This window comes from Salvelinus alpinus, chromosome 6 (assembly GCF_045679555.1).
Source record: "Salvelinus alpinus chromosome 6, SLU_Salpinus.1, whole genome shotgun sequence".
Lineage (NCBI taxonomy): Eukaryota > Metazoa > Chordata > Actinopteri > Salmoniformes > Salmonidae > Salvelinus > Salvelinus alpinus.
Genome location: NC_092091.1, coordinates 32,930,276 through 32,956,422, shown reverse-complemented (window position 1 = coordinate 32,956,422; position 26,147 = coordinate 32,930,276). Strand labels below are relative to the sequence as shown.

General features: G+C 44.3%; 1 protein-coding gene and 1 non-coding gene across 8 annotated transcripts in view; one reads left to right on the top strand and one right to left on the bottom strand.

Annotated features, from left to right (window-relative positions):
• Positions 1-26,147, top strand: part of LOC139578602 (nucleoprotein TPR-like) — a 47,743-nt gene that overhangs the window by 17,892 nt on the left and 3,704 nt on the right. For 6 of the 7 annotated variants that reach the window (XR_011675575.1, XM_071406436.1, XM_071406435.1 and 3 more), the window contains exons 11-39: positions 1,574-1,771; positions 2,111-2,218; positions 2,418-2,644; positions 2,920-3,083; positions 3,297-3,439; positions 4,123-4,271; positions 4,449-4,611; positions 4,797-4,931; positions 5,094-5,234; positions 5,628-5,811; positions 7,852-8,018; positions 8,159-8,311; positions 8,505-8,621; positions 8,902-9,105; positions 9,355-9,542; positions 9,689-9,836; positions 12,371-12,508; positions 12,710-12,841; positions 13,033-13,157; positions 13,985-14,195; positions 14,515-14,661; positions 17,565-17,763; positions 19,992-20,188; positions 20,312-20,382; positions 20,468-20,667; positions 21,131-21,406; positions 21,587-21,831; positions 21,937-22,143; positions 26,008-26,136. Coding sequence is in view for 6 of the 7 variants with exons in the window: in XM_071406436.1 (XP_071262537.1) it covers positions 1,574-1,771; positions 2,111-2,218; positions 2,418-2,644; positions 2,920-3,083; positions 3,297-3,439; positions 4,123-4,271; positions 4,449-4,611; positions 4,797-4,931; positions 5,094-5,234; positions 5,628-5,811; positions 7,852-8,018; positions 8,159-8,311; positions 8,505-8,621; positions 8,902-9,105; positions 9,355-9,542; positions 9,689-9,836; positions 12,371-12,508; positions 12,710-12,841; positions 13,033-13,157; positions 13,985-14,195; positions 14,515-14,661; positions 17,565-17,763; positions 19,992-20,188; positions 20,312-20,382; positions 20,468-20,667; positions 21,131-21,406; positions 21,587-21,831; positions 21,937-22,143; positions 26,008-26,136 (4,866 nt within the window). In the remaining variant the exon portion in view is untranslated. The remainder of the gene's footprint in view (positions 1-1,573; positions 1,772-2,110; positions 2,219-2,417; positions 2,645-2,919; positions 3,084-3,296; positions 3,440-4,122; positions 4,272-4,448; positions 4,612-4,796; positions 4,932-5,093; positions 5,235-5,627; positions 5,812-7,851; positions 8,019-8,158; positions 8,312-8,504; positions 8,622-8,901; positions 9,106-9,354; positions 9,543-9,688; positions 9,837-12,370; positions 12,509-12,709; positions 12,842-13,032; positions 13,158-13,984; positions 14,196-14,514; positions 14,662-17,564; positions 17,764-19,991; positions 20,189-20,311; positions 20,383-20,467; positions 20,668-21,130; positions 21,407-21,586; positions 21,832-21,936; positions 22,144-26,007; positions 26,137-26,147) is intronic. The other variant, XM_071406433.1, reaches the window with a different exon arrangement.
• trnas-uga (transfer RNA serine (anticodon UGA)) lies at positions 22,359-22,427 on the bottom strand. The gene has a single exon. It is a non-coding gene; the product is annotated as a tRNA-Ser (tRNA).

The following is a 26,147-nucleotide window of genomic DNA, read 5'->3' as shown; positions in this document are numbered from 1 at the left end:
TTCTTCCTAATCTTTGCTAACAGGAGTTCAATTTTGGTTACTGTCAATTCATCCATTTCTCAGTACTGCACCTTTCTGTTGAATGAGCTAGCTTGCTGCTGCTGATTTTCCCAGCTGGACATTCCTCGTAATTGTGTAGTGCTTGTGGCTTAGGCGGTGAGTGGCAGCTGGAATAGCAACAGTTTTGCTATGTGGAGGCACTATTGGCAAAGCCGGTAGAGAAGGATAGATTAGAAAAGGCCAATATCGGCTACATACTGACACATACAGTACCAGTCAAAAGTTTGGACACACCTACTCATTCCAAATCTAAATATATTGTATGATTGATATTCTTCAAAGTAGCCACCCTTTGCCTTGACAGCTTTGCACGCTCTTGGAATTCTCTCAACCAGTTGTAAGAACCATCAAGCGTTATGATGAAACTGGCTCTCATGAGGACCGCCACAGGAAAGGAAGACTCAGAGTTACCTCTGCTGCAGAGGATAAGTTCATTAGAGTTAACTGCACCTCACACTGCAGCCCAAATAAATGCTTCACAGAGTTCAAGTAACAGACACATATCAACATCAACTGTTCAGAGGAGACTGTGAATCAGGCCTTCATGGTCGAATTGCTACAAAGAAACCACTACCAAAGGACACCAATAAGAAGAGGAGACTTTCTTGGGCCAAGAAACACGAGCAATGGACGTTAGACCAGGGGAAATCTGTCCTTTGACGCCGAGTAGGTGAAATGATGATCTCTGCATGTGTGGTTCCCACTGTGAAGCATGGAGGAGGTGATGTGGGGGTGCTTTGCTGGTGACACTGTCAGTGATTTATTTAGAATTCAAGGCACACTTAACCAGCATGGCTACCGTAGGGATGCGCCATCCCATCTGGTTTGTGCTTAGTGGGGCTGTCATTTGTTTTTCAACAGGACAGTGACCCAGGGCTATTTGGGCTATTTGACCAAGAAGGAGAGTGATGGAGTGCTGCATCAGATGACCTGGCTTCCACAATCACCCGACCTCAATCCAGTTGAGATGGTTTCGGAGGAGTTAAACCGCAGAGTGAAGGAAAAGCAGCCAAGTGCTCAGCATATGTGGGAACTCCTTCAAGACTGTTGGAAAAGCATTCCTCATAAAGCTGGTTGAGAGAATTCCAAGAGTGTGCAAAGCTTTCATCAAGGCAAAGGGTGGCTACTTTGAAGATATATTTAGATTTGTTTAACACTTCTTTTTTTTGGTTACTGCATGATTACATATGTCTTATTTCTTAGTTTTGATGTCTTCACTATTATTCTACAATGAAGAAAATAGTAAAAAATGTCAGAGAAACCCTTGAATCAGTAGGTGTCCAAACTTTTGACTGGTATACTGTATGTATTCTGTATTTACAGAATTCATCTGCAGAGATTCTTGACTTTGCTCAGCAAATGGTTATATTAAGAAACATGACGCTCATAGTATACAGTACCATGTATTATATCATAGTATACAGTACCATATATTGTATCAGTATACAGTACCATATATATATTGTATCACAGTATACAGTATGAGTTTGAGCTTCTTCTTTCTTCTCACCAGTTGTATACAGCGTATGTGGAGACCCAGGAGGTGCTGGAGCTGCAGCGTGTGGAGAACAAACGGGTGAATAAGTACCTGGATGACATAGTGCAGGAGGTGGAGGCCAAGGGTCCTGTCCTCAAACGCCAGCGGGACGAACATGAGCGCATGCAGAAGTCTGTGGCCAGCCTGTCGTCCAAGCTGGAACAGGCAGTTAAGGTGTGTTTTAAAAAAAGAAGAAATGTGTTTGTGAATTTGTTATACAGTACCGAAAAACCTGCTGTAAGTCAAACATCTGAGGATATGTGAGGATAGTTACAAACCAATGTACAGTCAACTCCTGATTTAATGCAAGGTTTTGAACTGCACTAAAACTGCACTAAACCAGATCATGCAGATTGTCCAGTAAGTGAAAAGAATGTGTTTGAATTGTAATTGGTGTACTGCACTGCAATGTATTTGAGTTGGTATTGGTGAACTGCACTGCCGATGCCGTGCACTTATGAGAGTCCACTAAATACGTTCTGACACACTATAACTGGTTACTATGTGTTTCAGGAGGTGCAACGTCTGCAGAAGGTGACTGACGAGGCCAACAAGCAATCTTCTGTCCTGGAGAGAGACAACCATAGGTCTGAGGTGCAGCTGGCAGACATGGCGCAGCAGGTGGGACATCCTGTCTTATCTCTTTTAGTGAAGCCTTACTGCTTTTAAAAAAATAACCTCTAAAACCTCATTGTTGTCTTAGAATTATGTGTGAAAAAAATCTATACAAATGTTGATTATAAAAAAGTGACGGTTGTAGGTATGACTTTTAATTAGGACATAATCAATAGCTTTTTCACCCCCTACCATTACGCACCAGATCCGTGTCCTACTAATTGAGCTGGAGGAGGCACGTGGCAACCACGTAGTGCCCGACGAGGAGGTGAACTCTGCTGACATCAGCAGCACGTCGGAGGTCATCACACAGCACCTGGTGACGTTCCGTGGCGTGGAGGAGCTCCAGCAGCAGAACCAGCGCCTCCTGGTGGCCCTCCGAGAGCTCAGTGACGTACAGGAGAGAGAGGAGACTGAGACCACAGGCACCAAGTGCGATATACTTAATTGTCCATGTTCTTTGCTGATCATTTGTGTTTTGCTTTCAACCCAACATCCCCCCTAAAATAAGTGTCTGATTGTCCGTGTCTCCATCCAGAAACAACCCTAATCCCCAACCCACTAGACGCTTTTGTAGATCTGACATTGTTGGATGAGTATAAGCAATATGGTGGCAGCTCCTGCTCCACCTTTCCTTTTGGTTTCCCTGTCAGCAAAATGTTTCTGTTGTCTGTGGATAAATAAAGGTCATTGTATTCTCCCTCCAGGCACAGTGAGCTGGAGCGTAGTCTGGAGAAGGCCCAGGCAGAGCTGGAGGCTCTGAGGGAGCAGCGGAGCCACCAGATGCAGCTGGCTGAGTCCATTGTAAGGCAGAGAGACATGTACCGTGTGCTGCTGGCTCAGGCCACTGGAGTCAGCTTCCCTCAGCAAGGTGGGGTTCACATACATTTCCTTCTTCAGGGCCTGATAAGGCTAGTGTAGCCAAACCTTTGTAAATGTGGGTGCAGGAATAAAGCACGGGAGCAACATATACTCTGTGTAGCCTTTTGGTTCTTTATTGTTAGTCAGTTTTGGCCCAGCCCCGGTGGAGAACTTTGAGATTTGTATATTACCTACACACTGACCCTTTGACCTCTTGTCTCAGGTGCAGCCACCGAGGAATTCTCCCTGACCTCCACCCCCCACCGCTCTCCAGCTGCCACCCCCACCACAGCCACGCCCACTGGAATCATTACTATGGCGACAGAGTCAACCGAGGCGGTGGAGGCCAAGGCAGCCCTCCGACAGGTGAGCCCACACAATTCTCAACCTTTTGCCCTCAGAACACCCTCAATTCGTCGGGGTATGGACTTTACAAAGTGTCGAAAGCGTTCCACAGGGATGTTGGCCCATATTGACTCCAATGCTTCCAACAGTTGTGTCAAGTTGGCTGGATGTCCTATGGGTGGTGGACCATTCTTGATACACAAGGGCAAACTGTTGAGGGTGAAAAACCCAGCTGCTTTGCTTTTCTTGACACAAACCGGTGCGCCTGGCACCTACTACCATACCCCATTCAAAGACCATGACATAGAATGACCAGAATCCAGGTGAAAGCTTTTGTCTCTTATTGATATCAGTTATTAAATCCACTTCAATCAGTGTAGATGAACTGGAGGAGACAGGTTAAGGAAGACTTTTTAAGCCTTCAGACAATTGAGACATGGATTGTGTATGTGTGCCATTCAGAGGGTAAATGGGCACACCGGTTTTTCTCCCTCAACAGTTTTCCGTGGGGAGGGCGCAGCTGAATATTAGGAAGGAGGTTCCTAATGTTTTGTACACTCGGTGTATATGCAACATTATCTGTCCTTCTGTCGCATCAAACCACCATTTTATCATAGATCACAAATAATATCCTTCAATCGGGTTGATAAAAAATTGTTGCTGTACTCTTATCTGAAGGAACGTCTTGTTTGCTGTGTGTGTAGTTGCAGGAGGTGTTCTCCTCCTATAAGAGGGAGAGGTCTGAGAGTGACAAGGCCCTGGCGGAACAGACTGAGAAGCTACAGGAGCAGGTCTCTGACCAGAGATCACAGAATGCCAAGATATCCACCCAACTGGAGTTTACCTCCAAGAGGTAAGAGCACTGCACATCACTCTCAGGACACTACACAAGACAATATCACATGAGGTAGGTTGTCTTTTTGTTTGAACTTAGGAGTATGGTGTTATTCCACAATATTTTAGCAAAATTTACTTGATAACTAACTGCACCTGCTTGGTGACGTACTCCCCCCCCCCCCCCCCCCCCCAGGTATGAGATGCTGCAGGATAATGTGGAGGGCTACAGGAAGGATATTGCCTCTTTGAAGGAGAAGGGACAGAAGATGGCTGCTGTTGCCCAGAAGAATGAGCAAACTGTTAACACCATGACAGAGGACCTGAGGGTTGCACAGGAGAAACTCAACATGGCAGAGGTGTGTGTGTGTGTGCCTCATGTTTGTGTGTCCCAAGCCTTTTGTTCATTGTGTTAGACAGACAATACTTAGTCTCTCTCTCTCTCTTTTGTAATGTGTGTTAGTGTTTTGCTTCGTCTTTCAATACATGCATTACATCTAGTTTCTAAGCCACAGTGCGCTGTGCTGACACTGTTCTCCCCCAGGGTCGTGCTGAGAGCCTCCGGAAGGAGAGGGATATGCTGAAGCTAGTGGAGTCCAGACTGACCCAGGAGAAAGAGGCCATCCAGACCCAACAACGAGGACAGAACATGCTGCTCGCCAATCTCAAGACCATACAGGTTTACACACACTCCATGTGCTTGCCTATACACATAAACACCAATGTCAAGACAGTAGAAACATCTCAAACTAACCACTCATAAAATGGTTGAGGCACTGTTTTCTCTCTCTCTCTGCATTCATGTCTGTTTTAACGTTCTACTCCCTGTGTGCTCATCCAGGCCACATTGGAGCGCTCAGAGACGGACACCAGGCAGCGCCTGAGCGCCCAGATAGAGAAGCAGGAAAGAGAGATCGGCCAGCTGCAGAAGAGACTGGGGCACGATGTGGAGCAACGCCACCTGCTGGGCAGAAACCAAGATGTAAGTCCCTGATACCTCTTCCCAGTGCCAACCACAACCCCCTCTACCTGTATTCTATCGATTGTCCTCTTTTATCTTTCCGCTTTCTCTAATATCACATTTATTAATTTTTCCCCCAAGAGACTTGCTTCAAAAAGGCAGCACTCAAAGCATTTGTACATACATACCAGTGGAGGCTGGTGGGAGGAGCTATAGGAGGACAGTTGCATTGTAATGGCTGGAATGGATTCAATGGAACGGTATCAAACACATGGAAACCACATGTTTGATTTTGTTGCTTTTATTCTATTCCGGCCATTACAAAGAGACCGTCCTCCTATAGCTCCTTCCACCAGCCTCCCCTGATACGCACCATAGATTAAATGAACCCCTTCCTCTCTTTTTTATTTCCAGTTGCAGCTGATGGATGCCAAAAGGCAGCTGGAGACCCAGACAGGCCTGCTCCAGAAGACCAGGGATCAGCTGAGTGCTGCCCAGCTGGAGATGAGCTCTCTCAGGCTGCAGCAGGTCAGTGAAGAAGGCGGTCGTCCGTCCCTGGGCTCCCAAAGCTCCCCGTCCATTCCCATGGGCCTCAAAGGTAAGAGTACACACAATGTTACAGAATCACATCAGCCTCAGTGCCTTCTGAGACCTCAGAAAGTTCAGGAACCACTCATAAAAGTTTTTATAGCCTGAGAATGTTGGAATAGCTTGAATGTGGATAGTACTCAGTTGGAGTTTTCCTCAAGACAGGCACTTAAACAAATAGTCTCTGATTTTATATTTTTCAAACCGCCAAGTTGGTCTACAATTAATTGATTTAGGCCAGTCTAACATTCTCTTAACCTGTCTAGGACGGGTTCCGCTACCGGAACCCCTCGCCAACAGCCAACGAAATAGCAGGGCGCCAAATACAAATCAACAGAAATCTCATAAATCAAATTTCTCAAACATACAAGTATTAGGCACCATTTTAAAGATAAAATTCTCGTTAATCCAGCCACAGTGTCTGATTTAAAAAATGCTTTACAGCGAAAGCTTCACAAACGATTATGTTAGGTCACCACCAAGTCACAGAAAAACCCAGCCATTTTTCCTGCCAAAGAGAGGAGTCACAAAAAGCACAAATAGAGATAACATTAATCACTAACCTTTGATGATCTTCATCAGATGACACTCATAGGACTTCATATGACACAATACATGTATATTTTGTTCGATAAAGTGCATATTTATATCCAAAAATCTCATTTTACATTGGTGTGTTATGTTCAGTAGTTCAAAAACATGCTATGATTTTGCAGAGAGCCACATGAATTCACAGAAATACTCATTATAAATGTTGATGAAAATTCAAGTGTTATGCATGGAACTTTAGATACACTTTTCCTTAATGCAACCGCTGTGTCAGATTTCAAAAAACTTTACGGAAAAAGCATCATCTGAGAACGGCGCTCAGAGCCCAAACTAGCCAGAGAAATATCCGCCATGTTGGGTAGTCAACATTATTCATAAATAGCATTATATAAATTCACTTACCTTTGATGATCTTCATCAGAATGCACTCCCAGGAATCACAGTTCCACAATAAATCTTTGTTTTGTTCGATAATGTTCATCATTTATGTCCATTTATGTCCAATAGCTTCTTTTGTTAGGGTGTTTGGTAAACAAATCCAAAAGCGCGATCTGGTCCATTCGGACGAAACGTTCAAAAAGTTATATTACAGGTCGAAGAAACTTGTCAAACTAAGTATAGAATCAATCTTTAGGATGTTTTTATCATAAAAGTTCAATAATGTTCCAACCGGAGAATTCCATTGTCTGAGGAGAAGCAATGGAACGAGAGCTAACTCTCAAGTGAAAGCGCGTGATTGAGAACGAGGCTGTAGGCAGACCTCTTAGTCAAACAGCTCCCATCCGGCCCCCCTTCACATGAGAAGCCTGAAACAACGTTCTAAAGACGGTTGACATCTAGTGGGAGCCGTAGGAAGTGAAAATTAACCCATATACCACTGTGTATTCGATAGGGGTGAGTTCAAAAACTACAAACCTCAGATTTACCACTTCCTGTTTGGATTTCTTCTCAGGTTTTTGCCTGCCATATGAGTTCTGTTATACTCACAGACATCATTCAAACAGTTTTAGAAACTTCAGAGTGTTTTCTATCCAATACTAATAATAATATGCATATATTAGCATCTGGGACTGAGTAGGAGGCAGTTCACTCTGGGCACGCTATTCATCCAAAAGTGAAAATGCTGCCCCCTATCCCAAACAAGTTAATTGTTTCCTTAAAGTTGTGGTATGTTGTTCTGCTTTTCCTTGTGTAGACATAGGTCAGGTCGGTGTCTATAGCCATGCTTTCATTAGGTCGTCTTATAGTATTTTATAGGAAATGTAGTAAAACAAGCTAAATAAAACCCTCAAACAGGCCTGGAGGGTGTGTGCTTCTGGGGCCTGCACCATTAGCAGTGTTATGGTAGTGTCATTAGGGTTCGCCACAGGGTTATTTTTCTATGCTGCCCATGCCAGCTGTGACTTCAGTCTGTGGCACTTAAAGCTCTCTCCCTCTTTCTCCTTACCTCTCTGCTCCTCACCCCTCTTCATCTTCCCCCCCTCTCCTCTAACCTCCCCAGGACTCCATGGTTCAAAAGGGGACTCTGAGGATCTGGGAGGCCGCCTGAGGCAGGCCGAGACGCAGGCAGAGGAGCTGGCAGAGCAGTTGAGGACAGCCACCTCCAGCAAAGAGCAGTACAGAGCCATGGCCCAGAGCCTAGAGGAGTCCATGGATAAGGAGAAGCAGGTCAGGACTCCACCCTGGCTCCTAACCCCTTAGTAGTGTACCACCCCTTTAGTAGTATACCACCCTATCCCCTAACCCCTTAGTAGTGCACTTCCATAAGCATTTTAGCACCAAATCTCTCACTCGCTTCCTCTCTCTAGGTGATGGAGCAGGCTCGGTCCTCCATGGAGGAGCGTGTAAAGGAGGCTCAGGAGCAGCACCGTCATCTGGAGAGGAAGCTCCTGGAAGCAGAGAAGGAGAAGCAGGGCCTGCAGGAGGAGAAGAGGAAAGCCCTGGCCTCCGTAGAGCAGCAGGTATGAAGCAGACATCTATGCCCTTACTGAAAATTTCCTCACTCTATAGCTCAAATGGTATAGCTGATACATTCAGTATTATTTAACCACATCCAGTACGCACCATAGGTGCTGGGTTTACACAATGCCGGGGTCGTCATTGTTCCATGTTGAAGATATGAACAGATTCCTGTTTTCCACCTGTGTGTGTCAGGTGGCTGAGCTGAGGAGGAGTCTGAGCAGTGTGCAGGCGGACCACCAGGAGGCGCTACAGAGGGCTGCGGTGGCAGCAGCCCAGGAACAGCAGGCCATACTGGACAGCCAGGAGCAGGTGAGATGGAGGCTTGGGCTGTGGCTAATTGGTCCTTATCGAGTTGTAGTGATGTGCCAACTTTTCACAAGGCATATCTGACCAAGCTATTTGCCACCTTGTTTCCCACTTTCCTCCTATAGAGCATTACCTGACTTGATTTGTCGCTAACCCAAGTAAATGTCAACCATGATAATGTAGCATACATTATCAACCATTCATTAAGTACTGTATTACAGCTAGGTCGTCAGATAAAGCTTGTCTGTAATGCTGGTCTCTCCTGTTCTTTCCCCCCTCCCAGGCCACGCTGGCGTCGGAGGCTCAGGATAAGTACGAGCGTGAGATGATGCTTCACGCTGCAGACGTGGAGGCCCTCCAGGCAGCGAAGGCCCAGGCTCTGCAGGCAGCCACGCTCAGACAACAGCTGGAGGAGAGGGCCCAGAGAGCCTCTGCTCAGCTGCTGGAGGCCAGAGTCTCCTGGGAGGAACAGGAGAGGATCCTCAAGGTAGGTAATAGCAGTCAATTGATTAGATAGCAGTCAAGGGAAATGCTTATATTATGAATAATAGATATTGTGTTTGTTGCAAATGGTTTGACGTGTAGATGGTGATGGTTGAAAATAGATTCTTACACTTTTGTGTTGATGTTGGAAGCTAGCTAGTGATTGTGAACTCCCACTAGTTTGCAGGGGTTGTGCTGCTTATGTAGCTGGTGTACACCACAAGGCTATAATGTACATCTCTCTTGCTGTCAGGAGGAGATGTCTAAGGTGGCGTCTCGCTCTGAGGAGCTGCAGAGGCAAAACAGCCTCCTCCATGAACAGATTCAGACCATGAGCAGCAAGATAGCCGCCACCCTGCAGCGCCAGGTCAACGAGTGCCCTCTGAACATCTCCCTCACTGAGCAGGGAAAGTCTCAGGACCAGGTCCTCGAGATACTCAGGTAATGGTCTCTCACCCCCTCTCTCGATCTGTCTCTTTGGAAAGCAAGAGCAAATTTGCCATTAAAGCCAATTTCATGCAATCACTACACTTCTGCAACACCTTTTCTCTCATCATATCTTCTGTCCCCTCCCTGTCGTGATGCAGGTTTGTGCGTCGGGAGAAGGAGATAGCGGAGTCACGGTTCGAGGTGGCCCAGGGAGAAAGTCTTCGCCACAGGCTGAGGGTGGAGCACCTGGAGAGAGAGCTGAGAGAACTGCAGGAGAGCTTTAGTGCTGAGCGGGAAAGGATGCAGGTGAGCTGGACAATATGGACAGCCAATGGTTTATGGGGGGATTTCCTGGACCCAGATTAATCCTATTCCTAGACTAAAAAGACATTTCAAAATCTGAGTGGTGAAAAAAAACATTCTGTTGTCTTCATGATGAAATCGGGAGGGGGGGGCTATGGATCTGTCTCCGTTCGTTAGTATCTCAGACACCACTGCGCCGATTTTGACTAGACACAGAGAATTCTCTTATGTTATAGTCACAGCCGTGTATATTCCCCCTCAAGCCGATACCATGACGCCCCTCAGGGAACTACACTGGACTTTATGCCAACTGGAAACCACATATATATCCTGAGGCTGCATTTATTGTAGCTGGGGATTTTAACAAAGCAAATTTGATGAAAACGCTCTCGAAGTTCTATCAACACATTGACTGTTGTACTCGCGCTGGTAAAACACTCGACCACTGCTATTCTCTTTTCCGGGATGCCTACAAGGCCCTCCCTTCGGCAAATCAGATCACAACTCCATTTTGGTCCTCCCTCCCTTCCTATAGGCAGAAACTCAAACAGGATGTACCCGTGCTAAGGTCTATTCAACGCTGGTCTGACCAATCGGAATCCATGCTTCAAGATTGTTTTGATCACGCGGACTGGGATATGTTCCGGGTAGCCTCTGAGAATAACATTGATGTATACACAGACACGGTGAGTTCATCAGGAAGTGTATAAGGGATGCTGTTCACGCTGTGCTTATAACCTACCCAAACCAGAAACCGTGGATAGATAGCAGCATCGCGCTAAACTGAAAGCATGAACCACTGCATTTAACCATGGCAAGGTGACTGGGAATATGGTTGAATACAAACAGTGTAGTTATTCCCTCCGCAAGGCAATCAAACAGGCAAAACGTCAGAACAGCGACAAAGAGGAGTCACAGTTCAAAACGGCTCAGACACGAGACGTATCTGGCAGGGTCTACAGACTATTATGGATTACAAAGGGAAAACTAGCCACGTAGCGGACACCGTCTTGCTCCCGGACAAGCTAAACACCTTCACCAGCTTTGAGGATAACACAGTGCCATCGACGCGGCCCGCTCCCACAGACTGTGGGCTCTCGTTCTCCGTGGCCGACGTGAGTAAGACATTTAAGTGTGTTAACCCTCGCAGGGCTGCTGGCCCAGATGGCATCCCTAGCCACGTCCTCAGAGCATGCACAGACCAGCTGGCTGGAGTGTTTACGGACATATTCAATCTCTCCCTATCCTAGTCTGTTGTCCCCACATGCTTCAAGATGTCCACCATTGTTCTTGTACCCAAAAAGGCAAAGGTAACTGAACTAAATGACTATCGCCCCGTAGCACTCACTTCAGTCATCATGAAGTGCTTTGAGAGGCTAGTTAAGGATCATATCACCTATACCTTACCTGACACCCTAGACCCACTTCAATTTGCTTACCGCCCCAATAGATCTACAGACAATGCAATCGCCATTGCACTGCACACAGCCCTATCTCATCTGGACAAGAGGAATACCTATGTAAGGATACTGTTCATTGACTATAGCTTCTTAGCCTTCAACACCATAGTACTCTCCAAGCTCATCATCAAGCTCAGGGCCCTGCATCTGAACCCCACCCTGTGCAACTGGGTCCTGGACTTCCTGACGGGTTGCCCCAGGTGGTGAAGGTAGGAAACAACACCTCCACTTCACTGATGCTCAGCCCCCTCCTGTACTCCCTGTACACCCATTACTGCGTGGCCATGCACACCTCCAACTCAATCATTAAGTTTGCAGATGACACAACTGTAGTAGGCCTGATTACCAACAATGTCGAGACAGCCTACAGGGAGGAGATGAGGGCCCTGACGGAGTGGTGCCAGGAAAATAACCTCTCCCTCAACGTCAACAAAACGAATGAGATGATCGTGGACTTCAGGAAAAAGCAGAGGGAGCACGCCCCTTTCCACATTGACTGGACCACAGTGGAGAATGTGGAAAACTTAAAGTTCCTTGGCATACACATCACTGACGATTTGAAATGGTCCACCCACACTGAAGAAATTTGGCTTGGCCCTTTAGACCCTTACAAACTTTTACAGATGCACAATTGAGAGCATCCTGTCGGGCTGCATCACCACTTGGTACGGCAACTGCACCGCCCGCAACCGCAGGGCTTTCCAGAGGGTGTTGCGGTCTACCTAATGCATCACCGGGGGCAAACTACCTGTTTACGTACTCCTTTACTAATTTCATATGTATATACTGTATTCTATTCTACTGTATTTCAGTCAATGCTGCGCCAACATTGCTCGTCCTAATGTTTATATATTTCTTAATTCCATTATTTTACTTTCAGATTTGTGTGTATTGTTCAATAAAATTAGATTTGAATTGTCACTAATTGGCCCATTGGGGGCGCTGCGTCGATAATGGCAGACATGTTTACTGTTGCCTTGTTCATGAATGAAGAGGGTGTGGGTGACGAGAGAAATGGCAGCTCAATATGATCATGTCACCCAAGTGCTGTTTATGACCTTTAACCCCTGACCCCAGGTGACAGCTAAGACCCTGGCTCAGCACGATGAGCTGATGAAGAAGACTGAGACCATGAGTGTCCTGATGGAGACCAACAAGATGCTGAGGGAGGAGAAGGAGAGGATGGAGCAGGAGCTGCAGCAGACACAGGCTAAAGTAAGACAGCAGGTTTACTTTCTCAGGGTTAAAGCACCAAACTTTGGATTTGATATCATAACCAATGTTAACATTTTTCTCAGGAAACCTTCTGTGAATTTGGTCCCAGTTTAGTTTTTAGGCCTGTTTTAGACTGAAGCCTAACTTTTTTTCTCTCTGTATTGATTGACATACTTTTATATATTTTCCTCCCTTCGTCAGGTGCGTAAGCTGGAGTTAGACGTAATGCCCATGCAGGAGTCCAACGCTGAACTGAGTGAGAAGAGCGGCATGCTGCAGGCAGAGAAGAGGATTCTGGAAGAGGACATCAAACGCTGGAAGGCCAGAACACAGGTTGCTTAGCGACAGAAAAAAAGAATCCCCCCCCCCCAAAAAAAACCTCTAAAGCTTAGAGTAGACTTTCTCAAAGTAGTGATACCAAGCTTGAACGATGCCTTCCTTGCGACCCACAGCTTGTCAAATGTCTGTAGACCTGTCTATTGAGTTTTGATTTGAAACATAATCTGTTCTGTATGTCCACATAGCAACTGGTGAGCCAGCAGAAGGACCCGGAGGAGTACAAGCGTCTCCACTTTGAGAAAGAGGCTCACCTCAAACGCATCCAGCAACTCACTGAGGAGACAGGCAGGCTCAAGGCTGAGGTGACCAGGTGGGAGTTAGCCTAGTCTATAATCCAAACTGAATATCACTGTTTTACTATTCTCTTATTACAGGGTACCAACGACCGCAAGGAAGCTGAATTACTTGATACAATAGATAAATGGGCTCCTCTTTGAAAAGCACAAATACTACACAATGAATTGGCAAGCAACCCAGTACAAAGTTTGATAATCAGATGAATGTAGTATTATGTAAATCTGAGTATTTTTGTATTAAAGGAGATGCATGTAGAATTCTAGCATTGTTATTTCAGAAAATGTCCATAATATATATGCAGTGATAGTGGAATGATAGTGAAATAATATCAACCACTAAATAAATATTTTGGGCCCATACAAAATTGCATTCTGATGGTGCAGTCTACCTATTTGACAACAAAAGATGGTCCGTCTCTTGTTGTCAAATGGAAAAGCTGCAACCTCCCTCTCTTCCATCAGCATCACTCAAACGCGTGGTAATCTCCTCAGGAATAGAATCAACAGTGGCAATAGAAATCGCTCTGCCATTACCTGGTTGCATTTTTTTATTTTTATGTTTGCCTAATTTCAGTTTGTTTCAAAACAAGTGTAGAAAATTGTATCATCTAAACGACTGTGAAATATATTTTAAATAACTCAAAATATCCAATGTTTCAGCTGTTCGAAGCTGGTATACAAAATTGGAAGTAAAAAGACGCAAAAGTGGGTCAGGGGACAGGGAGTAAAGCCAGGAAGGGGGGGGGGGGGTTGTTTGAAGTCAGGCTGTGTTGCAATTCACCTAGTTCAACAAGGGGGCTGCATTCTACATGTAGATCTTTAATATCTGATCTCCCTGTAGGAGTGGCGGGTCGGTGACATCCCTGCAGAGCCAGGTGCAGATGCTGCGTGAAGGCCTGGGGAAGGTGAGCTCTGAGAGGGATGTGCTGAAGAGGGACGTGGAGGCCAAGAACCTGGACATCCAGGAAAAGTTCCGCACCATCACTCAGGTCAGGAAGATTGGCCGCCGCTACAAGACCCAGTATGATGAGCTCAAGGTGGAGCACGACAAGGTGGGTTGTTTGGTGAAACAGCTGGTGCCTTTTCTGGTTTCATAGAGGGAAACTGTTATTGATTGTCACGGAGTTGTTTCCTGAAACCCAGCCTTGAATTCACTCCGTCTCCAAGATTCAAGAACAAGATTCCTCTCAATTGTTTTCTCATGAAACTAATAATATCCCTACTCATCTTGTCACTAAATTACAAATGTGCTGGTCTGGAATGGTACCAAGTCGGACAACTCAAAATGTCTAACCTGATGTCCTTGATTAAACATTCTATTGTGTGAATTCTGCCATGCTGTATTGAGTGTTGGACTGATCTCCTTTGCAGATGGTGTCAGAGGCAGCATCCACACCAGCCCAGGAGCAGGAGGCCCAGCAGGCCTCAGCCCAGGAGGGCCAGGGTCTGAGAGACTCCCTGGGACAGTCTGAGACCCGGACTAGAGACCTGGAGGGACAGCTGGATAACCTCAACAAGGTCAGAGCAGTGTTTCCCCTATACCAGTGGTCACCAACGTTTCTGAGTCAAGATCACTTTCTGAGTCAAAATACAAGCCTAGATCTACCGCTCAGATTTTCTTTTTTATCATGGCTTAAACGTAAGCCTATGCAACATTAACCAATTTAAAAACAATTATTTCTGTGGAACTGAGGTTTGTGCAGTAGGCTATAGCCCCAATACATTATCACTGCATATTGGCTCTGCTTGAATTACCCTGCCAATGTTCTTCTCAGATAATTTGTTGTATTACTTGAGGCACAGCTGAGTGAGCATAATAACGTGCTTTCTTTTTTTTTGCTGAACTGAGGGAGGGAGCAGTGGGAGCAACCGCCCCTCCGCTCGCCCTCCCTCCGCTGAGAAAAGGGTGACACAGTTAGAGATCGACCGATTAATCTGCATGGCAGATTTTAATTAGGGCCGATTTTCACTATTTTCATAACAATCGGTAATCGGCCTTTTTGGACACCGATTATGGCCGATTACATTGCAATCCACAAGGAAAATGCGTGGCAGGCTTGACCACCTGTTACGCGAGTGCAGCGTCAAAAGGACTCTGTGGCTGCAACTAGCCACGGTAAATTGCTTGCTAGCATTAAACTTATCTTAGAAAAAAACTATCAATCTTCACATAATCACTAGTTAACTACACATGGTTGATGATATTACTAGGTTATCTAGCTTGTCCTGTGTTGCATATAATCAATGTGGTGCCTGTTAATTTATCATCGAATCACAGCCTACTTCAACTTCGCCAAATGGGTGATGATTTAACAAAAGCGCATTGCCGAAAAAAGCAATCTTTGCAGAAATGTACCTAACCATAAACATCAATGCCTTTATTAAAATCAATACACAGAAGTATCTTTTTTTAAACCTGCATATTTAGTTAAAAGAAATTAATGTTAGCAGGCAATATAAACTCGGGAGATTGTGTCACTTCTCTTGCGTTCAGTGCAAGCAGAGGCAGGGTATACGCATCATTTTGGGCCGCCTGGCTTTGTTATGAACTGTGAACTAATTTGCCAGAATTTTACATAATTATAACATAACATTGAAGGTTGTGCAATGTAACAGCAATATTTAGACTTAGGGTTGCCACCCGTTCGATAAAATACGGAACCGTTCCGTATTTCACTGAAAGAATAAACACTTTCTTTTCGAAATTATTGTTTCCGTATTTTACCATATTAATGACAAAAGGTTCGTATTTCTGTGTTTATTATAATTAAGTCTATGATTTGATAGAGCATTCTGACTGAGCGGTGGTAGGCAGCAGCAGGCTCGTAAGCATTCATTCAAATAGCACTTTCCTGCGTTTGCCAGCAGCTCTTAGCAATGCCTGAGGCACAGCGCTGTTTATGACTTCAAGCCTATCAACTCCCGAGATTAGGCTGGCAATACTAAAGTGCCTATAAGAACATCCAATAGTCAAAGGTATATGAAATACAAATGGTATAGAGAGAAATAGTCGACGCGTCATAATTCCTATTTAACTACAACCTAAAACTTCACAACTGGGAATACTGAACCACCAGCTTTCATATGTTCTCATGTTTTGAGCAAGGAACTTAAACGTTAGCTTTTTTACATGGCACATATTTCACTTTTACTTTCTTCTCCAACACTGTTTTTGCATTATTTAAACCAAATTGAACATGTTTCATTATTTATTTAAGACTAAATATATGTTATTTGTGTATTATATTAAGTTAAAATAAAAGTGTTCATTGTTCATTCAGTATTGTTGTAATTGTCATTATTACAAATATATATAGAAAAATCGTCCGATTAATCGGTATCAGCTTTTTTTGGTCCTCCAATAATCGGTATCGGCGTTGAAAAATCATAATCGGTCGACATCTAGACACAGTCTTCCAGCTGATGGCGACACTCACGTTGCACTGCATTATTTCTGCATCATCCACTAATTCACGTTACTCCTATGAATAGAGAAAGTTAAATATTCCTCGATATTAAAAAAACACAACCTCTAATAATTACAACGTAAGCTTATCAAAACACTTTGCTATACTCATTCATTGATCTGCAGTGCTGGTTGTAGCATGAGTGAAAGTAGGGAGAACACGCATTTTAAAGTGTTGACAATGCTGAATAACAACGTAAACATGAACTTACTCAAAAACAGCAGCGCTTTGCTGTATTCGTTGAGTCTCTATTGACAAGGCTTCTTTTTAAAGTCTATGACTTGAGGAAACTGCAGACACGGTGATCTAAAACATGGTGATCTATCTGATTGGTCTGCCTTAGGCCTATAGGTGCACTTGATTTGCTCTTAGGGCCTGCCGGGTAGGCGGAGTTCTACCTTCAGAAACATTAAATGGTTCCAAATAGGAACACTTTGCCTTCCCTGTGTTAGGGCTGCTGAATAGAGTGTACCAACAGCGCGAAAAATAAAAAAAAAATAGGAACACAAGGCTTTATCGTTGGGTTTTTTACAGAAATGTTTGGTGATCGACTAGGAATGCCTTGGAGATCGACCGGTTGGTGACCGCCGCTCTACATTATTTTCCAGGCAACATCCAGGCTCACTTTCACCAAAATTGTAAATTGAAACTAGTAATTGCCTAACTCTTTTAGGCGGAGGTTTCATGGGATAAATCGTTTTTCTACTTACCCAGAACTCGTGGATAGCATTTGTATGTCTCTGCGTGCAGTATGATATTGAATACTGCATTGTTGGGAAAGAGCTTGTTAGTAAGCATTTCACTGTACGGTTTTACACCTGCTGTATCCTGTGCACGTGACAAACTTTGAAAGTTGAAGGAAGTTAGTTTCGAGAGCCAATGCCATCTCTATCTAGCGTTATTGCATTGACTGGAAGTCTACAGGTATGCTAAACCATGGTGTGTGTCCCTCAGGTGGTGGCTGAGCGTGAGGCAGAGGTGCGTGGGGCCCAAGAGCAGGCCTCCGGGCTGCAGACGGAGCTGACCAGGTTGAGACAGGAGCTGCAGGAGAAGGCCTCCCAGGAGGACACCCTCAGACAGCAGATGTCTGAGAAGGAGGAGAAGACCAGAAAAGCCTTCGTAGGGGCCAAGCAGAAGATCAACCAGCTCATCGGTAAGAGGCCAGGCCAGGCAAGCTTGTGTGTCGGGTTGAGTCTTGGTGAGCTTTGCATAAAGGTATATGTGAATGCTGATCTCTCAAATGTTTTTACTTGTCAACCCAACCGTTTGCTGGGTGTCAGGGGAAAAAATTAACACCCACCAAATGAGCATAGATTTGGGTATTGGCAGGCAACAATGTCTATATCACCAGCCACGTTGGCGGGTGGTCAATTTGCAGGGCTCTACAGTGCAAGCATTACATTTGCTTATTAAAAATAGTAAAAAGTCAAGTTTGAGCACAAGTTGCGGTTATAGCAGAATAGCAGAAAAATGCTGCAGTAGCTTTTTTCAAACTATTTCTGCTGTTTTGTTTCATATCTACGAATCGCACAAAGAAATATGAATCCTATATCCCACCTCGCACGGCAACACTGCCTGGCAGAGGAGCTGTGCGCACTGAGTGAAGTGCTGATACATTTTTGGAGGCGCAGTTCGCAGGCATAAAAGTTGGTCTAATTTACTCGAAAGACTACAAAGTGGGACATTATCCTTGTGTTTATTAGCTGTTTATACTGAACAAAAATATAAACCCATATGTCAAAGATTTTACTGAGTTCAGTTCATATAAGGAAATCTCTAATTTTTAAGTAATTAATTAGGCCCTAATCTATGGATTTCACATGACTGGGAATACAGATGTCCATCTGTTAGTCACAGATACCTTAAAAAAAGGTAGGGGTGTGGATCAGAAAACCACCAGTCAGTATCTGGTGTGACCACCATTTGCCTCATGCAGCGCGTCACATCTCCTTTGCATAGAGTTGATCAGGCTGTTTATTGTGACCTGTGAATGTTGTCCCATTCCTCAATGGCTTTGCGATGTTGTTGGATATTGGAATGCTCTGTCATACACGTCAGTCCAGAGCATCCCTAACATGCTCAACGGGTGACATGTCTAGTGAGTATGCAGGCCATGGAAGAACTGGGACATTTTCAGCTTCCAGGAATTGTGTACAGATCCTTGCATTATCATGCTGAAACACATAAGGTGATGGCGGTGGATGAATGACACAACAATGGGCCTCAGGATCTCGTCACGCTACCTCTGTTTATTCAAATTGCCATCAATAAATTGCAATTGTGTTCGTTTTCCGTAGCTTATGCTTGCCCTTTCCATAACCCCACCGCCACCATGGGGCACCCTGTTCACAACATTTACAACAGCAAACCGCTCGCCCACACAACACTACATGCTGTCTGCCATCTGCCCAGTACAATTGAAACTGGGATTCATCCTTGAAGAGCACACTTCTCTAGCGTGCCAGTGGCTATCGAAGGTGAGCATTTGTCCACTGAAGTTGGATAAAACGCCGAACTGCAGTCAGGTCAAGACCTTGGTGAGCACGTAGATTTAACTTTCCTGAGAAAGTTTCAGACAGTTTGTGCTGAAATTCTTCGGTTTGCAAACCCACAGTTTCATCAGCTGTCCGGGTGGCTGGTCTCAGATGATCCCGCAGGTGAAGAAGCCAGATGTGGAGGTCCTGAGCTGGCGTGGTTACACATGGTCTGCGGTAGTGAGGCCGGTTGGACATACTGACAAATTCTCTAAAACGACATTGTGTTAGAGAAATCAACATTCAATTCTCTGGCAACAACTCTGGTGGACATTCCTGTAGTTAGCATACCTATTGCACACTCCCTCAACTTGAGACATCTGTGGCATTCTATTGTGTGACACAACTGCACATTTTAGAGTGGCCTTTTATTTTCCCCACCACAAAGACTTTACATATTGCGTTTACATTTTTGTTCAGTATAGATTGTTTTGTTCACGAGCGGTTGTTTTTCAATGTTAGTTTGAATCTGCTGCTTCAACTGATGGCAAAGAGAGGCTGTAGACGCTGTCTACTACTAGTCACATCTCAAACACAGACACGTGACACAACTCGAGTGGCCCTGTTGGCACGGTAATGTCGCGTCCTTAAAGGGGTAGCAGAACATTGTCTCATCTGATATTTTGGTGACAAGACCCTGGTCACAGAACATGTAATGAATGTACCACATTACTTCTTAATTTTCTTGTTCAGAAACATTACAACGCATGTTTTATTTTTTTTTAAATTATTATGGCAAAGATATTCATCTACCTGCCACAATTACTGGTGGACTAAATTAAATTTTAGGCTCTGCTGGGTTGCAAAAGCATTTTTACCTTTCACCTCATCCCAACCTCTTCCCCAGGCTCCAAGGACCAGCTGCAGAAGGAGAATGAGGAGCTGAAGCAACAGAGGGAGGAGCTGGAGGTCAGGGTCAGTGCTCTGAAGTCACAGTACGAGGGCCGTCTGAGTCGACAGGAGAGGGAGCTGCGGGACCTGAGGGAGCAGCAGGAGAGACATGGGGAGCAGAGGGATGAGCCTCCTGAACAGGGCCTCAGCAAGGTGAGATGGAGGGCTTAATGGAGGCATAGATTTCAATGGAGCACTTCCGCTTCATACCCCACAAGCCTGGATTGCTATTCATTATGGCCGTGGTGCGAATAACACATTCTATTCTACCTGTAGGCCCAGGAACAGCAGAGGACCACCGAGCAGAGAGGACCACTGAAGACCACCCCAGCTGCAGACAGGGGCAGGTAAAGTACATGCTACTCCTGCACACCACGTTCAATGATGTTTGGTGTTACATTGTTCACCTGTTGTATTTCCCCTTCCCTATAGCGCCAGTACCTCAGAGCCCCCCACTGCCAACATCAAGCCCACTCCTCTGGGGGCCCAGGGCCAGAGCAAGCCCCCTGTCAACCCCGGGAACAAGTCCACTCCCCGGGCCAGCATCCGGCCCATGATCACCCCCGCCACTGTGCCCACCCCCACTCCTACTGCTACCGTCATGCCCACCACACAGGTGGAGAACCAGGAAGGTGAGGAGTTCTGTGGAGCTAATATCATTGTTAAATCAAATAACATTACAACAGGTGTAGACCTGACCTTGAAATTCTTCCTTACGAGCCCTTTCCAAACAATGCCGAGTTAAAAAGTAAGATGATTTGGCAAAAAAGGAAACAGTAACATAAAGAAAATGACAATAACGAGACTATATACAAGGAGTACCAGTACCGAGTCAATGTGCAGGGGTACGAGGTAATATGTACATGTGGGTACTAGGTGTGATAGTGATGTGAATGTTATTGCATAGTTATTTGAGTATTGGTCATTTTAAAAGTGCTAGATGGCATTGTGTTTTGTAGTTTAAGTGAACTTTATTACTTGAATCTGATGAGATCCACGGATACTAATGCACATTTCAGAAGGAAGGATAGAGAATCAGACCGTAGCCATGGTATTTCCCTGTCTGACCCCCTAGTGACCCTCTGACCCCTCTAGCCATGCAGTCTTCTGAGGGCCCGCTGGAGCATGTGACCGTGTATGGCAGTGCCAGCGGTTCAGTACGGTCAACCAGCCCCAGCGTTCAGAACACCAACCCAGTGCTGGCGGTCCAGCAGAACCAGACCACAGCCTTTGTCCAACCAACACAGCAACAGAGCCTGCCCCACACTGAACCAGCCAATCAAGAGCAGCCCCTGGCCCCAGTCGTCATTGAAGCTGCACCCAGCTCGCAAGTGGAGAGGCCTTCGACGTCCACAGCTGTGTTTGGGACAGGTGGGAGACGGGATTTAATCTAACCTGGGGGTTTCTATAGATTTGGGGTATAGTAGCTTTGTCTAACTAAGCTCAAGGGTTGGCAATATACACACTGTATTACCACTGGGCCTCCAATATTGAATGAAATACGCATATCCACCAAGTGAAGTTGGAAATGTGACTTTTCCAACCTTCCAGTTTCAGCCACCCCAGGGACATCCTCCATGTCCAAGAGACCGCGTGAGGAGGAGCAGGACACTTCTACGGTGACTGACACGGACACCCCCCAGGATCACCCGTCTGAACCCCCCATCCCCAAGAAGCTACGCATCATCCAGAGGGTAGACCCAGAGGAGCCAGAGGCCCAGGAGGAGGTGCTGGCTGAGAGCAGTACAGAGGGATTGGTGCCTGGAGAGAGCCACGAGGCCCCAGAGAGCAGCCAGGTGAGACTGTGTGCGCATGCGGGTACCCACCCTATGTCTAGAGGCTGAGATGGTCTTTCTGGTTTGTGTGTCTTTTGTGCGTGTAGCCATGTGTGTCTATATCAGCAGGTGGTGGAGGAGTACCCAGTACTAGACGAGGCTGATGAGGGGACAGCGTCTCAGTCTGTCCCCGTAGAGCTACTTCTGTCCCAGCCCACAGAGGTTACACTCTCATACGACTCCCCCGAAGAATCCCCTCAGCACGACGTCATCGTCATAGTGACTGACTCGGAGAGCGAGGATGAGCAGGAGGATGACGAGGAAGAGGAACCGGTACGGACTGAGGGAAATATTGTTGATGGAAATATTTTAGGGGCTAGACACTTTAATTGAACTCCCTCAAGTCCTAGCAGATGGAAAATCTTGCCTAAAATTGAGGTATTTGGCCCTTAGAAATCTGTCAAACTTACATTTTAGTAATTTAGCAGACGCTCTTATCCAGCGCGACTTACAGTAGTGAGTGCATACATTTCGTACTTTTCCATAATGGTCTCCCGTGGGAATTGAACCCACAACCCTGGCGTTTCAAGCACCATGCTCTACCAACTGAGCCAAACTCTATTAGAATGGATGAAAAGGTCTATATGCAGCCCATACTCATGAAGATGTTAAATTCACCAATGACTGTGCTGGATTATGAGACCTTTTGGTAACACTTTACTTGACGCCCAGCTTCATAACAGTCATAACCATGTCATAACAACTGACCTAACTGGTCATGACTAGAGGTCGACCGATTATGATTTTTCAACGCCGATACGCATTATTGGAGGAGAAAAAAAGCCGATGCCGATTTAAAAAAATAATATATATATATATGTATTTATATATATATCATACACAAACACACATTTTTGTAATAATGACAATTGCAACAATACTGAATCAACAATGAACACTTTTATTTTAACTTAATATAATACATAAATAAAATCTATTTAGTCTCAAATAACATGAGAACATATGTTAAAACGAACCACCAGCTTTCATGGGTCTTCAATATTCCCAGTAAAGAAGTTTTAGGTTGTAGTGCAGAAAGCAGAGCTTGTCTGCATGGTCCCCTGTCAGTCTGCTCCTCTGCGAAACACAGACCTTATTTGAAGTAGATCAAGACATTCTCTATGGAAGACATGAACGGTAAAATAACGAAGGAACCCCTTTCAAGTTCAGCTGCAAGTTATTACAGGAATTATAACGCGTCGACTATTTCTCTCTAAACCATATACCTTTGACTAATCCGGAAACTATCACCTCGAAAACAAAACGTTTATTCCGTTCCGTATTTTATCTAACAGGTGGCATCCATGAGTCTAAATATTCCTGTTACATTGCACAACCTTCAATGTTATGTCATAATTACGTAAAATTCTGGCAAATTAGTTCGCAAAGAGCCAGGCGGCACAAACTGTTGCATATACCCTGACTCTGCGTGCAATGAACGCAAGAGAAATGACACAATTTCACCTGGTTAATATTGCCTGCTAACCTGGATTTATTTTAGCTAAATATGCAGGTTTAAAAATATATACTTGTGTATTGATTTTAAGAAAGGCATTGATGTTTATGGTTAAGTACACATTGGAGCAATGACAGTCATTGATTGATTGTTTTTTATAAGATAAGTTTAATGCTAGCTAGCAACTTACCTTAGCTTACTGCATTCGCGTAACAGGCAGGCTCCTCGTGGAGTAGTTAACTGTAAGGTTGCAAGATTGGATCCCCCGAGCTGACAAGGTTAAAAATCTGCCGAGGCAGAACATTCCTAAGCCATCATTGAAAATAAGAATGTGTTCTTAACTTCTACTTGCTACGCATCCGGGAGCACCCCCCACAGTAAAAAAGCTGACTAGCATAGCCTAGCATAGCGTCACAAGTAAATACTAGCATCTAAATATCATTAAATCACAAGTCCAAGACACCAGATGAAAGATACAGATCTTGTGAATCCAGCCATCATTTCTGATTTTTAAAATGTTTTACAGGGAAGACACAATATGTAAATCTATTAGCTAACCACGATAGCAAAAGACACAACTTTTTTTTCCCACCATTTTTTTCCTGCATGGGCAGCTATCACAATTTCGACCAAATAAAGATATATATATATCCACTAACCAAGAAAAAACTTCATAAGATGACAGTCTGATAACATATTTATTGTATAGCATATGTATTTTTAGAAAAATGTGCATATTTCAGGTATAAATCACAGTTCTACATTGCAGCTGCAATCTGAAATAGCGTTGGAAGCAGCCGGAATAATTACAGAGACCGACATCAATTACCTAAATACTCATCCTAAAACATTTCTGAAAAATACACAGCATACAGCAAATGAAAGACCAACATCTTGTGAATCCAGCCAATATTTCAGATATTTCAAGTGTTTTTCAGCGAAAACTCAATATAGCATTATATTAGCTTACCACCATAGCCAGAAACACAAGCAATTTACCAGCAGCACAGGTTAGCGATCGTAACAATACAGAAAAAGATATATAATTTTGGACTAACCTTAATATACTTCATCAGATGACAGTCCTGTAACATCATATTACACAATGCATATAGGTTTTGTTTGAAAATGTGCATATTTAGCAGCACAAATCGTTGTTATTCAATGTGATCAGTGGCAACAGGTCATGCATTCTGGCCGGCGCCATCTTGGAAAGGCACCTAATCTAATCAATAAATAATCGTAAACTTGACTAAAAAATACAGGTTGGACAGCAAATGAAAGATGCATTAGTTATTAATGCAACCGCTGAGTTAGATTTTTAAAATTAACGTTACTAGACATACAGTGTGCGTTACAGCCAGACTAGTGCCGCAATAATGGCGGACAAATGCGTTTACATTTTTCCACATAAATACGGAATAACATCATAAATAGCTCTTACTTTTGGACGAGCTTCCATCAGAATCTTGGGCAAGGTGTCCTTTGTCCAAAAGAATCGTTGCTTGGTTGTAAAACGTCGTCTTCAACTTCGGAATTAGCAGCTAACAATAGCCATGTGGAGCAGACATGCCCAAATCCTCAAAATGCAATACTAAGGAAATTCCGAAAATAGCAATATACTCGCATAAACTGATATAACTCGGTTTAAAATAACTTCGTTATGATGTTTCTAACACCTATATCGAATTAAATTACAGACAGATACATCTAAGGCCGATAACTGAGCGTTCCAAAATTTCATCCTGAGGTCTTGCTTCGCGTCATGACGAACGACAAAAAGAGAGGTCCCTTCGTTCCTTGGAGCTTTATAAGCTCTGAGATCTACGTAGACACTCCATTCCAATTCTCATTGGTTACTGACATCCAGGGGAAGGCGGGTGCAGTTCATGTCGACCCATAGGATACATACAGAGTTTTAAACTGATCTGAGAACAGAGCCTCGTTTTCAGACCTTCGCAGTTCCTGTCATGATTTTCGCTGCAGAACGAGTTCTGTTTCACCCACAGACATAATTCAAACGGTTTTAGAAACTAGAGATTGTTTTCTATCCAATAGTAATAATAATATGCATATTGTACGAGCAAGAATTGAGTATGAGGCAGTTTAATTTGGAGACGATATTTTCCAAAGTGGAAACAGCACCCCCTAGATTGACAAAAGGTTAACTGACTTGCCTATTTAAATAAAGATTAAATAAAGGTGTAAAAAATAAAATATTTTTTAAAAAATGGGCAAATCGGCGCCCAAAAATATCGATTTCCGATTGTTATGACACATATTAGACCTGTTTTGACATATTGCGTTATTTTAAGTCTAGTTATGACACCAACATTAGTGTAAAAACCCACAAACCCTACCACCCAAGGCAAAAGATTCCAGTACATCATAGCCTCCGTGTTAACAGTATGTTTGTCGTATTTGTGTGTAACTCATGTGTAACTCTGTATTGTTGTTTGTGTCGCACTGCTTTGCTTTATCTTGGTCAGGTCGCAGTTGTAAATGAGAACTTGTTCTCAACTAGCTTACCTGGTTAAATGAAGGTGAAAAAAAAAAATAATAATAATAATCATTTTTATTGACCATATAAAATTATCTTTGTAATTGCGCAACGTGTTATGAGTCAAGTAATGTGTGTCAAGTAATGTGTTACCAACCTTTTTATACCTGCCTCTCTGTAGGACTATGATGAAGAGGAGGAGGAGGAGGAAGATGAGGATGAAGAGGATGGCGGGATGGGAGAAGAGGGAGAGGAGAGCAACGAAGGTAGCGGAGATGGCAACGAGGCATACGAAGACGACTACACAGAGGTATGATCAAC